Source organism: Thermobia domestica, chromosome 7 (assembly GCF_964235325.1).
Source record: "Thermobia domestica chromosome 7, izTheDome1.hap1.1, whole genome shotgun sequence".
Classification (NCBI taxonomy): domain Eukaryota; kingdom Metazoa; phylum Arthropoda; class Insecta; order Zygentoma; family Lepismatidae; genus Thermobia; species Thermobia domestica.
Window position 1 is genome coordinate 115,275,123 of NC_137460.1, and position 14,089 is coordinate 115,289,211.

The window sequence follows — 14,089 nt, forward strand, 5'->3', positions numbered from 1 at the left end:
CCTACCAAGATCGCAATCTCTTGATGCATTTTTTTTTTTATCATTCCTAAAATTCTTGGTCAAGATCGCAGTCTTTTGATCCATCTTTTTTGATCATTACTAAAATTCTTGTTTTACGGTTAGTTCCTATGTCTGTACATAAATTTTGACAACTGAAGCATTCCCGAGAATAGACCTAATTGCATGACACATTTCAATGAAACCGAAAGAACCTATGAAAACAGTACGGGGGGTGGGCATTTATCTTAATACGCTATTGTAACTTTCAAACTAATATACAGAAAACGCTGAAATTTTCTCCCGTGTAAATATCGACTAGGGGAACATTGTTTGGCATACTTTGTGATACCACAAGGTTAATAATTTTACCAACCCAACATAAAGTTGTATTTCTCAAATAACATTATGTCAGATAATTACATATTTTGGATCTATATTATAAAATTGAAAGTGACTATGTTTGTGTTTTTCTTGAACCACCTGACCGATCACGTTCAAATTTTTAACGTAGATGTGGTTCTAGCCTGGGAGTGTTTTTAGCTATTTACTTTGACGGTACAACTTAGGGGAGGGGAAGGAGGGGGACATAGAAAAAATGAATAAAACTTAACTCTTCAACCACCCGACCGATCTTGATAAAATTTTCAATGTAGATGAGGTTCGGGACTGGGATGATTTTCATCATTTCATTTTGACAGAGCAACGTAGGGAAGGGGGGAGGGGGAGATATACAAAAATCAATAAATATAAAAATATAAGTGACTAGCTTTGTGAATTAATTACTTTTGAACCACCCGATCGATCTCAATCAAATTTTCAACATATATGAATTTCAAACCTGGGGAGATTTTTTATTATTTCATTTTGACAGTAGATATTAAGGAAGGGGGAGGGGAAGAGGGGAAATATATGAAAATGAATAAAACTTAATAACTCTTGAACCACCCGACCGATCTCGATCAAATTTTCAACATACATAAGATTCGGACCTCGGATGTTTTCTTCATTTCACTTTTACAGGGCAAGTAAGGGGAGGGGGAGATATCTGTCAAAAAATTTAAAATAAATTGACTGTCTTTGTGATTTCATCACGTTGAAACCACTCGACCAATCTTAAAAAAAGCAACATAGATGAGGTTCGGACCTGAGGTGGTTTTTATCATATCACTTTGACGGTAGACCTTAGGGGAGGGAGAGGAGGGGACAGATATATAAAAATAAATAAAACTTAATGACTTAAAAATCATCGAAAATGACCAATATCAAGAAGCGCTTTAGTAATAGTAAATGAAATGAAATCTTTAAGTTTTACGTCCCACAGTTATGCCGGTTAGGCTAAAGGAGACGGTGATGATGAGAGATGAGTGAAATGGTGGAATGAAGAAAGTGGAAGGAAACGGGAGAAGCCCGAGAAAACCCACGAGCACGGTGTTTGTCCACCACAAAGTTCACTTGGCGGGGGCTGGGATCGAACCCGGGACCCCAAGCACCAGAGGTGAACGCTCTACCACTGAGCCACCGCGCCCCCTTAGTATTAGTAAAAAGTGACTGACTAACGAAACATATTACTATTTTTTTTCTTAATTTAACCCAGCGAAGCGGGTAATTGATGCTAGTTTACATATAAAGTGAAAATTTACAATATTACACTTATCGTGCAGTGTTGCAACTAAGGGCACTTCAGTAGCACTAACTTCCTATAAACAACCATTTTTTTTTTTTTTAAAAAAAAAAAAAGAAGGTTCTACAACAATAGTAAAGCGAGACAGACAGACCGGGTAATGCACTTTCACTCCAAAATATGTAACAAACAGAATATGTATTTCAAATACTACGGTTATCAGATAACATATTTCGAACAAGTAGGTCTAAAAACAAAGTTATGAGAAATTCAAAATTTAATTTTTTCAAAGAACTTCAAATTGAGAAGCGTTTAAATAAATATCACATTTAATTACGTACATGGTTTTTAAATATATATAAAAATCGTAATACCGTTTACCGCAATTTAATATCTCAGATTACTTTGGAGATACAAAAACATGTAAAATTTTATGTATTGTTTAAAATGGCATATTTTTGGAAATTTTTTGAAACACTTTTTCGTTTACATTGTTTCTATAACATTATAACAATACTTTCTTGTAGGTGCAGTTACAAAAAGTTCTCGAAATTACATAATTTTTTAGCAGATCCCCAACTTTAACAGCGTTTATCATACCTCCAGAGCGGTTTGATATATCAAATTCCTCTCAACTGCCTATAATCTTCACATCTATTGAAAATCATCTATGGAATTGGATGAGGTATTTATCTAAGCAGTTTATCCAAATATAGGCTTTTGAAAAAAAAAAGACTCGAAATTTAATTCCTTGTAACTTTGTTCATATTCGTTCCAAATCTGTCACACCATGACCATAATGCTCGTATTAGACATTGAAGTATTTTAGATGTGGAAGGTCAAGTTTGTCTTTCTTGCGTTGTTACTGGTGTAGAGGCCACCAAAGTTTGGATGTTTTTGATACTGAGCATCTTTAGTTTTCAACACTGAATAATAAATCTAACATCGTAAGTTCTTGTTTAACATGCAGATTTCAAATATACAGGGTGATTCAAAACAACACTGACAACGTTTTGGAGGCTATTATTGACACCAAGATAAGACAAAAAGTATAGACCAACCTTGGTGCACAAATGCTTTACTTTCGGAGTTTTAGACTGCCGAAAACATGGAAAAATGAACTTTAAAGGTCCATAGCTACAAAACTATGGTGACCTACCATAGTCGTACAATCTTGTGGTATCACGGAGTATGCCAAAATGTCTCCTTTCCCTGTATTTGCATCGTGATTTTCTTGAATATTTTGTCCATTAGTTTAAGGGCGTTTCAAGATAAATGGTTCACTCTGTATACACAGCAATATTCTATACAGAGTTTTATGTATACTAGTGGCATATCTTGAACAGTGAAGAAAACACCATTTCAATATAAGTCAGTCATGTTCTGCAGCGTATGATTTCACTGGTAACTCAACAAATTTCAAAATGTGCCATACAGTGTTATTGGGGGTAAATGTTTCAATTTATTATGATATGTTTACATTATAGAATCATTTTGATAGGTTTATGCAAATCTTACTAATTAACATATCTAAAATAGATTGACTCTCTGGAATCTTCTTCTAAGGGACTTATACATATTTTTTGGGAAATTTGATTCTTTACTCTTCGATATTTATATTATAGTTTATGATGCTTTTTTAATAAGCCAACTACACATTCAAATTCTGAGAAGTTCAGTTCATTAAATGGTCTCTGAAATTTAACTTAATACCAAAGCTTGAACAGATAATTACATTTTGGGAGTTATGCTTTCATTTATTGAATTACAAAATTTTATGTTTCTGTTGCACCCAAATCTTATTAGCTACGTCCATCAAATTTAAGTTGGGTGTTTTGGACGAGTGTATGTTACTTATTTTCTGCAATTTTGCTTTTTGTATCGATCCATAGGTTTAAAATGTATACCTATTCTCAAGTTTAGTTGGTTAATCATAATCAATTAGATTAGAATTAAAACTTAACAACTTAAATTTCACGTACTTACTTTCATAGTAACTAAGAAATCTGAAATGTTGTACACATACAAAAAAACTGATACCAGTATAATATATTTACACCATGTTTGTTGTAGGTTATCATTTTTATTACAAAGTTAATTATTTAAAAATAATTATTAAGCTACTGATCCTTGTATAACCTAAACATTGACTTTTTTTTTTTTTGATGGATAAGCGTTCTGCTAATTTGACAGCAACAAGTTTGAGGATTTTTCTTTTCCAATAAGACGAAAGAAAGTATTGTCTTCTGTAATGTAATTTAAAATATTGAACAAATGCTAAAAAGTCAAATGAAAAAGAACAAAAGAAAGAAAGAAAAGGACAAAAACAATAACTTTTTAAAACAATGCTTATATGAAGTGCAATCTTTCAGTTTAACAGGCTAAGGAAGATGTTTGATTAATGCAAGTGAATGATGATGAAATAATTGGTGGAATGAGATTGTGGGAGGAAACGGGAGTACCCCGAAAAAAATCAGAGACACGATGTTGTCCAACACGAACTTACTTGGGCGGAAATCGAACCACGGACTCCACGCACCAGAGTAGGCACTCTGTCACTGAGCCATCATGCCCTTTCCCTATGCTTTTATAAAATGCAATAGAACACAAAAAGTAATTTTTTTTCACGGAATAATTCAGTGTGATTGCTTTGTTAACCAAAGTTTAAAATACATGCACTTAAAAAAATTAGAAAATAATATTTATGTTCGAGTAAATATGAAAAAAAATGAGACTACGACTGAAAGCATTGGGTGCAAGTGAACCACTTCCCTGATTTCTATAAAAAAAACAATCGTTCTCAAGGTTAGGAAAAACGCCCAATGCATTTTAGTTTTAGTCCCATTCCTTCATTTTAACTCGACGAAATAATATTTTTTCCCTCCTTTTTAATGTATTTCGCAAAAGCATGGTTATTAAATATCCTACAATGATGGGCGGATTTGTCAACTTTTGGGCAACCCACTTTAGACACTGCTAGCCACCAATAGAGTCGGTTCACCTAGAATTTGACACTTATCGTCTTTATCATGTTGGCCATTTCGGGGATTGCCAGTAAGCCGAGTAGGCTAGCCAGTCCGTGCCTGGAATCAATTATTTGATGTTAACTTCCTCAACTTGGAAAATACTACATGATTTCAACGTGAGAGCTTTACATATTATTATTTTCCGTTAAAGTTGCCACTCATCTCGAACCAGCATTGAACTCAGAGTTACCAATTTCAGAGAACAAAATTTATCCATTTCCGTGTTTAAAATTATTGTTTATGACAAAAAATTATTCTATATTCATTACGCACGTGATAATTGTAGAAACAAGTACAATAATACTAATATAGCAATAATATATCGATATGATAAACTTCTTTAGTAACCTTCAGTTTCGAACTCCAAATCGTCCTCACTGTTCTCATTATTTATCAAAAAATCCGTATTAATGCTACTCTGAACAATAACAACATTTCTACACCAACGAGACGTAATTGAATTTAAAGAAGGGATGCAGAATTGCCATTTGCCAATTCTGAAATCATTATTGATTTATTTTTAGCAGGAATGGCTGTTAAAAGCGTTAGTGTGTGTGTTTGCCTTACAATTATTTAATACACATTTATAATTACTTGTACATTTAAAAAAAACTGAAAAAAATGTACGTTCTAAAATTATCGTATATTCAGCTATTAACGCAAGGGCATTATCTAGCATTAACTCTCAAATTATCATATAGGGATCTATCACATAAACAATCGTATGGTTGGCAAGCCTGACTCAATCGCTCTGCTACCCATTGCAGTAATGCTTTCGCGATCCTTAGGGAGATCGCGAGAAAGTTTCATAGGGGTCGCAAAGATAAGCGGAAGAGACAAACATAATTAGAATCTAATACCGGAAAATATTATTAAATATTTTTAATTTTGTTCTGATAGGTATATTTTCATTTTTATATATACTGTTAAGAACAACAAAAAATAGGTCTACTAAACATTTTCAGCAGGTACAGAGTTGTTTAAAAATCAATTCATGGCAAATGCAACAAAACCTCTATATTGAAATACAATTAAAATTGAAAGCTAATGAGATAACTGAGCATGGTGTGATTTCACTAATGCGGCAATGTCCGGTTCAATCTTCGTGACGCACATTATTAAGTCATTTAAAATACTCAATAACTTTTTTTTTAAACACTGTCCAAGTTTTAAAAAACCAAAATTAGAAATCACTTTTTGACCCAAAATTTAGGGAGTAGCCCCGATAAAGTTTTAAAATTTTCAAACGGTCTCCATTTTGAAACAGTATGATGGATCGTATTCGATATGTGTAATATGAATGAATTGAGCAAATTTGGTTTTAATTCATTCGTTTTCAGGGAAGTTACTCTATCCACACTGTATAAGAAATTGATTCTACTATTATAGAAATAGATAGATATCGTGAGATCTTGGCAATAGGTATATTAAAACTCCCACACAAGCTTATTACAAACCAAAAATTATAATGGGGTCACTGGCAAGAGGATGTGATAAAATGGGGTCGTGGCAGGAATTAGGTTGAGAACCACTAACTTAGAGTGAACATTATGCGGAAATATTAAATTTTCATCTAGTGTATGTATCTGTACAAAATTTTAGAGCTCTATGGAAGTGCGTAGAACTTAAGTTACAAGATTTTACTCCAACAAACAAACACAAAAATAAACTCATGAAGGGAGTGTAAAACTATAACAAATAACAGAGAGTAAGGTTTCACAAAGCTAAATATACTAAAACATTAGAATATACCTCTATACCACATGCTGCACCAAATAAGAGTCCCATTCCTTGTCCAATTTCAACGACAAACAAACACAGTACCCAAATCATCATAAATCTTGAAACCTCCATTGGCTGATCGGATAGAAAATATATAGGGATAAGGCATACTGCTGGGCAGATAATCTAGAAAAAGAAAAAAATATGATTTATTAGTCAATTAAATATTATACAGAATATCAGAACAATGATGCGTCCGATTCTAATAGACAGTCTAATAATGTTTGTACCAATGAAAATAATAAAACCCACAGTAGATATTCCTTTATATAAATGTTCTGCTAATATAACAAGATACCCCTAATGAATGGAGAGTAATGAATAACATGTGGTCACTATTAGTTCAAACTTCTGCTGAAATAACTTTGATACGTGAAAGCTATCTGAAATTCATGCTTAAAGTTAAACAGATCAACTAACCTGCAATGGTAAGTCCACTAGTGATTTGGCAAAATAATAGGATTTCAGTGAATACCAGTTATTCAAGTATTCTCGTTTGAATACATCCATTTCGGCAGGAACTGTTGAAGAAAAACTACATGTTATGAACAGAATATAGATATAGCACATATTATTGTTAACAAGTAGGTACTTTTCAGATCTTGAGTATATGTTCTAACCATCATTATAAGGAATATATATATATATATATATATATATATATATATATATATATATATATATATATATGTGTGTGTGTGTGTGTGTGTGTGTGTGTGTTCCCGCATTCCTATCCTTGTTGGTACCTGCATATGGTTTAACACCTTACCAGTTGGGACCGGAAAAATTGTTGGGACATTTTCCGGTGCCAACAATTTTTAAGCCTACAGAGGCATCCTGGCGACCCCCTGGGCCTCCTGGCCGAATTTTGGAAAGGTCCCAATAATTATAGAAAAATGTGAGAATCTGTGTAAACCGTGTGTATGCTCTGGCGAATTACCTGCCTCCTGGTGGTCTCACACTTTAACTAAGAAACGGTGTGTAAGTATGACCCATACCGCATTTTTTGGCACTGCTCTGCTTACGGGATGGAGAAACGTAAGGGGAGTGGAAAGAGGAGGTGAGTCGTGCGGGGGAATAAACACACAAGTAAATTTGCACAGTACTTGTTGGTACCGATACAACCTTGAAACTTTCGTTTTGCGCAGTCGCGTTGACTCTCAGTAGCCTGCCTGTCACATGACATAATTAAAGAGCAGAAGGTGGGATGTAATAAGGGGAGGTATTGTTCACAATTGGAGAAACGTATATGCGTATATTCACAACTCGTACTTCCAGAAACGATGGGAACAGAAACAAAAATAGTGATAAGTGAATGGAAAACAGGCTAACGTAAAACATATACACAGCGCGTGATCTTATCGGGACACAATTATTGTTTCTATATACATAAAGTAGTTCAACTTTCTGTTGCTCCAGGTTACAAGGTCTGAGACTGATGTTTAAAGCGAAAGTTAATCCATTTGAATAAGAGCAAAGACAAATGTATGGTAAGATGTACACTAGAATGGTCTAAGATTGAAGACTCAAAAGCACATTTGCAAATCAGAGATTCGTGCATACCTACATACAATAAATATGTTCCGACTTTCATAGTATTTTATTTTCTTCTTTTGTCAAAGAAAAGCCGTTAGTTTAAACGTAATAATAAACTAAATATTTATTTTTAACATTTAAGAATTAAAAACTCACAATCGTAGTTTACCAATACGTAGTGTACAGATTCATTAAATTAATTCAAACATATGGAGTTGTAAACACGTAAGAGGTCTGGATTGGCAAAGGAAAGGCAGCGACCGCAGCCCGATTGTTGGTAGGGGTGATAGGGCTATCTCCGTATTCTGTGAGGCTCAGTAGAATGGTAGTATGCTTGTATCGAGCAAGCAGTCACAAAGTAAAATAAGTTAACTCTAATTTCCAAGAGGCCAAATTATTAAAGCTCGGCTATGCGGTGTGAGCGTGATGAAAGTGGTAAGTGCCCTGAGTATGTCGCGAGGAACAACATTTAGATGACGGTCAAAGTGATGAAATCCTACAAAATTTACGTTGAAACCACATCCTCGAAGAGGAACAGTGGATAAAAGAAAACTCTCGGTGACAGGTGCCACATACAGCTGTGCGATATTTCCATATAACGATCGATCGATATTTTCAAATATCGAAAACTTTTAAGATCGATGTTTTTTTAATATTTTGATATTTCAATGTTTTTCAATATTTCGGTGTTTTTCAGTATTACGATATTACGATTCTTTAATACTTTTGATGCTTCAATATGTTCATGTTTCACAATATTTCGATATTTTCTACTTAATCTCTGCAATCACAGGTACTTATCTGCAATCTTAGAAAAAACATATTTGTATATTTTTAAATTGGAGTACTATAAAATATGCAAATGATGCTTTGTAAGGAGACAGTACCTAGGTATATTTATGTTTATAACCCGAAGCTGCATAATCGAAAAAAAAATCGTGTGAATTTCAGTTTATTTATTATCTAGTGCACTATGTATATTAGTCTTGTTCAACTATCAAAATACGAGCACATTATGTTAAAGGTGTCTACCAAAGGCGGCTCGTAAGGTAAATTATACGACAGTAAAATATAAAGTTGTACTGTTTCAAACAGACGTAAAATTTCTCGTGTTCTGACTGTTGAGAACAAAATAAGAACAGTAAGTAACATTTTTCTGTTAGTTTGATGGGACAAACCTCTAATTTTTACGGACATAACTTCCCTCCCGAGCCGAGTCTGATGTCTACATGGTAATTATTATTATTATTATTATTATTATTATTATTATTATTATTATTATTATTATTATTATTATTATTATTATTATTATGTCGCTTCTTCTTTCTCCTGTATTTCCTATCTGTTTTGCTATGCATGCAAATCATCAGGACAGTTTCTATTTTTCTGAATACACAAATTCATCTTTCACTTAGCGCACTTAAAACCTTTTGATTTCGAACACCCAACCTTACTCCAACTTTGGTAGTTTTTGTTTTCAGCTTTTCTTTCATTACATATCTCCATCACATTCATCCGTTTTTCAGATCCTTACGTAAGAGTTCTTGATTGATTCAGGGCTTTGCATCCCGTACAGCTAAGGCTATAGGAAAAATGAAATACAGCTTAACGCGGAATCCTAACCACATGAGCTCCCACCAGAAATCGAAACCGGGTTTCATGTACGTAAGGCGCACATGCTAACCATGTAGCCACTAGTTAATTTGAAAGCAGAAATCTAGTGTCTTTCTTAGAGTATCCGAAATTAAAATTCTTTTCTATGGGCTATCTACGAATTCACTAAATACACTTTCACTTTATGTCCATATACCCAACGTACCAATATTTGTTCTTCCAGATCTACAAATGCTTACCTATTTAACGGTTACACCTGTAGTTGCAAACACGTCAGATATCTGCGTTACCAAGGACCACGGCTCCCGCAGATCTGAGCCAATGGCAGTGGCCTGTTGGGGCCAACTCCGTACTGCGTGAGGAGCAGTGGAACGTGAATGGACAGTGAGATGAGCAGACATTCATAGTGTAAAATGAGCGTTCTAACTAGTTTTCAAGGAAGGCAAATTGTTGCTGCGTCAAGTTCTGCAAACGCGACCAAACTTGCAGATCTGTAAGGTGTGCCGCAAAGGACAGTGTCCAAAGTGATTACAATCTACAAAACTGACGGCAAGTCCTCATTCGTGAAGTTAAACAGTGGATGGAACAAAATCGCCGTTGACAGATCTCGCCAGGCATTACGACATATTGTTACTCAGAATCCTCGTGTGAGGCAGTGCAAATAATGGAGAAACATATCTAGCACCTTCCTTAACCGGCGTCGACAATCACAGTCTGCCAAGTTACATGACATGAATATGACCTGACATGGATGGCCTTCATAATGGACCATGACGTTTTAGCACAATGTCAACAGTGAAACATGTCGACGGCTCTGGGGCGTTGCAGACTCAAATATCCTGTTTCCAGTAGGTTATGTGCTGACGCATACCGGTTGCGCCTGTTCCCGTGATTAGTACTTTATGGTCCAGTTGTCTCCGTTATGAAACACAAGAACACCGAGAAAACCCATTGAATACAAAGGAGCGATATGGGTGGGCAATGCAAAAGCTCACCCTACCTAGCACCCTGCAGACAGAGCAAAGTGTCATTGACACACTGTTACAAATCTTCACATGCAAAATATGGGAGGAATGGGAACTTGTACCAAAATTATGAACCAAGTATTCAATTCTCGACTATCAACGAAGGTCATGATTCTTTCGAACCTATTAGTTCACAGCATTAAAAATTTAGAAACGAAGAAAAATGTTATTGTATGGAAAAAACTTGATTAAAGAAGATATAGCAACCGTCTAATTAATATTTGAAGCGTCCAAGAGGAAAAAGGGGTGTCCACTTTGGGCGTAATTTCGATTTTCATGCCGTCTTGTAGAGCACGCTGTGAGTTCCACTCAATATATCAAAAATGGGGAAAAGGTTTACGGCTAGTCTGCTATAGCAGTATAAAAAATCATTGTAAAATGGTAGAAGGGGTATCGTTATCACTTACACTGGAAGAAAGGTGCATTCATTTTACTCTTATTTTTCTGTCTCTTTCGTCGATAATGTTCAACTGTGTTTATGTTTCGGTGTTGACTAATGGTACAGCTACATGCAGCTTCAAAAATCTATTTCTTTAAAAAAAATAGTAAAACAAAATATCTCCCAACATACATCATCTTGAGCTCTTCTGCGACTCCTGCAGTGGTCAAAATATGGATTTTACTTTATTCCGATGTCTTCATTACATTGCACACGAAGGACATTTCCAGAGATTCATTTCCAGTCAAGTAACATTCCCAGTTCGTGTCATTTCTACCTGGGACGTGATAAGAACATGGTACTGGTGAACATAAATTCAAGAGCTGATACCAGAGGATTGGAATAATGTGATCGAAGGCAGCAAAGTGAAACCTACACCATATCAAGTAAGTGAATTTGACAGTTTCATGATTCGAGATTGGATATCATTCTTACAACCACTATACTTGAGAAAATGCTCATTTCACTCTAGGCCAATCATGGAGCTTCAAATAGAGAAAAGTCACCCAAGAATTGTGATACATAGGGACACTTATAATGGACTTTGGTTTTCTTCTGTGATTCACCTACTATTAAGAAATGGCCCACCGCAACCAGATTTATTGGAGATACAATTCTTACATACAGAAATAACTCGCGGCGAAAAGCTGGACGCTTATACCATAAATTGTATTAATGGTGTAATTTACTACAATAACACTTCGCAATAATGTGCAAAAGCCAGTATATACACTACTATGAGATAAGAAAACTACAGGTATATTCGATGAATTATTATACCGTATATTAAGTGAGTTAAAAATATATGACTCTTGCCCCAGAACCTGATTTTTAAAATTCTAATGTCGTCAAGCTTAAGCAATTGAATCTTTCCGTAAGCAATGTCAAATAGTAGTTTATACGACGTTGACTATCAGGTCAACAAAGTCAATGAACTTTTGTACCCCACTTGTTCTCCTTGTCCCAGTCTCCCCTACTTAAAACTCATTTGAGAATAAAAGTACATTTCCAAAGTTTTCGTTGTACATTAACCTTCTTACGTCCCTCGGGTCCATTTTGACCCAAAGCGATTTTTCAACTTGATTATCTCGGACACTATGTAAGCTGTGATCATCATATTTCGTGACTTTTAGTTATTTTACCAAATATGTGTTTTGTAAAAATTTCAATTCAAAACTCCATCCTGTTACGTCACAGTAGAAAAACTAACACATAAGTTGTATGCGTAAATCGAGGGACGTACAAGGGTTAAAGAACCGTGTTAAATCGGTTGAGAACAGTTTGAACAGGTTTCTATGACCAACATCATATTTTTTGGTGTGTTTTACAAGATCGTTCCCTCTTTCTTAAAGGGAAGTTGCCTATCTCGTAAGAAAATGGCAGGATCTGTAAGCTTTGAATGTGTTATGCAGCCCATATGGTCAAACCTTCTATAAGGAACTCCTAAAGAAGTAATTAGGGGAGAAAAGGAGAATAAAAATGACAAACGAAGAAAACATTATATTTTTAATAATATTGTTTATAATTTAAAAAATAATAGCCTCTTTTTTCTATTGTTTTGCCTGCAATAGACCCGTTTTCCCCAGTATACACCACCTCATGTCAGTTTTCTTGTATTCTTTTACTTACAATAGTATACGTTGAACATAAGATTTTGTAGGCTAGTTTCCAATATAATAAAGAAATTACAAACCAAATTTGAAGCATTTTGTACGATTACTTTCGGAAATAAAATGTTTTGAACTTTAAAAATCGTTTCCTAAAAAAAGTAGTAAAAATGGACATTCCCCTTCTTCCCCTGGACTCTTCCTTTATGACAATTTAAGATAGACTACTCGGTAGCTCTATACAAGGTCATGCAAGCGATAAGCATACCTGGGACATGCAGGCATTCGACCTATGTTTGCACCATGAGTGACAGAATCTCTTCTCGAATGGCCTTGCCGTCTGATTGTCTTCTTATAGTGGTGCTGTAAAGCTATTTGTAGGTAGCGCTTATAGGTAGTAGCGCTGGTTAATTTATTGAGTTATTTGAGTCATGGTTTTAGAATCCAGGTTTTCCGCATCGAAGACAGTAACGACAGTGATTTAGCTACAAGAGAGCTAAAAAAAGAATTATCCAAAATATTTGTGTTGTTAAAAATGCGACTGTAGCTGTGCAAAACGTAAACCAGAGCCCATGGGGAATGAAAGGAAATATTTCATTTTCACCTGTCACGGTTATGCCCACTAGGCTAAAGGAGACAGTAATGGTGAATAATGAATAAAATGGTGGAATGAAGAAAATGGGAGGAAACTGAGGAACCCCGAGAAAATCCATGTACATGGTGTTTGTCCACCACAAAGTTCATTTGGCGTAATCGAACCAAGAACCCCACTCACCAGAGCCCATAGGGAATAGTAGGGAAGGAAAGAACATAACTGGAGACCACAATAGGCTAGGCCATCACTGCTGAACAAATTGTATCGTGGGAGAGGCAATAATACATGGGGGAGGGAAAGAGACAAATACTACAATTTATGGTGGTATTAAAGTTGACAATTCGCATATTAGGACGAAAATTTGCTGAGAATCGCAATGATGAAAATTCGTTTCAAGTGGGCTACTTGTAATGGCAAAGAGCTATAATGAATTATATAATAGTGTGGTAAAGACAATAACTGTATTTCCTTCACAATGTGAATACGGTAGACTTCGAAACTATGTACATTCAATATTAAAACCGGCAGCAGGAGATGTATAGCTTTCTATTATAATAGATGAATATAATTAGAGATAACATGTTCTTTGGACGCTCAATCCACAACAAAATGTTCCCTGTATATTATTGTTCTTGCTCTATGGAGATCAACAACGAAACCGAAAATAGTATTCGGTTTTACCATTTTCGCTTTTATTGCCGAGATAAGAGTGAAAAAATATATTCTCGGGACGATGAATCGAATACAGAAAACTGCTTTTCGCTATTTATTTCCAAATTTTCTACTTTGACCACTTCCTATTTAAATTGCTCAAATATGGGATGGATCTTTGGGATCTTGAATA

General features: G+C 35.0%; 1 protein-coding gene across 1 annotated transcript in view; it reads right to left on the reverse strand.

The window, feature by feature from the left end:
* Nucleotides 1–14,089, reverse strand: part of LOC145689296 (ATP-binding cassette sub-family G member 4-like) — an 86,647-nt gene that overhangs the window by 14,119 nt on the left and 58,439 nt on the right. The window contains exons 8-9 of the mRNA XM_081763436.1: nt 6,850–6,950; nt 6,400–6,555 (exon numbers count right to left, since the gene is read on the reverse strand). Coding sequence (XP_081619562.1) covers nt 6,400–6,555; nt 6,850–6,950 — 257 coding nt within the window. The remainder of the gene's footprint in view (nt 1–6,399; nt 6,556–6,849; nt 6,951–14,089) is intronic.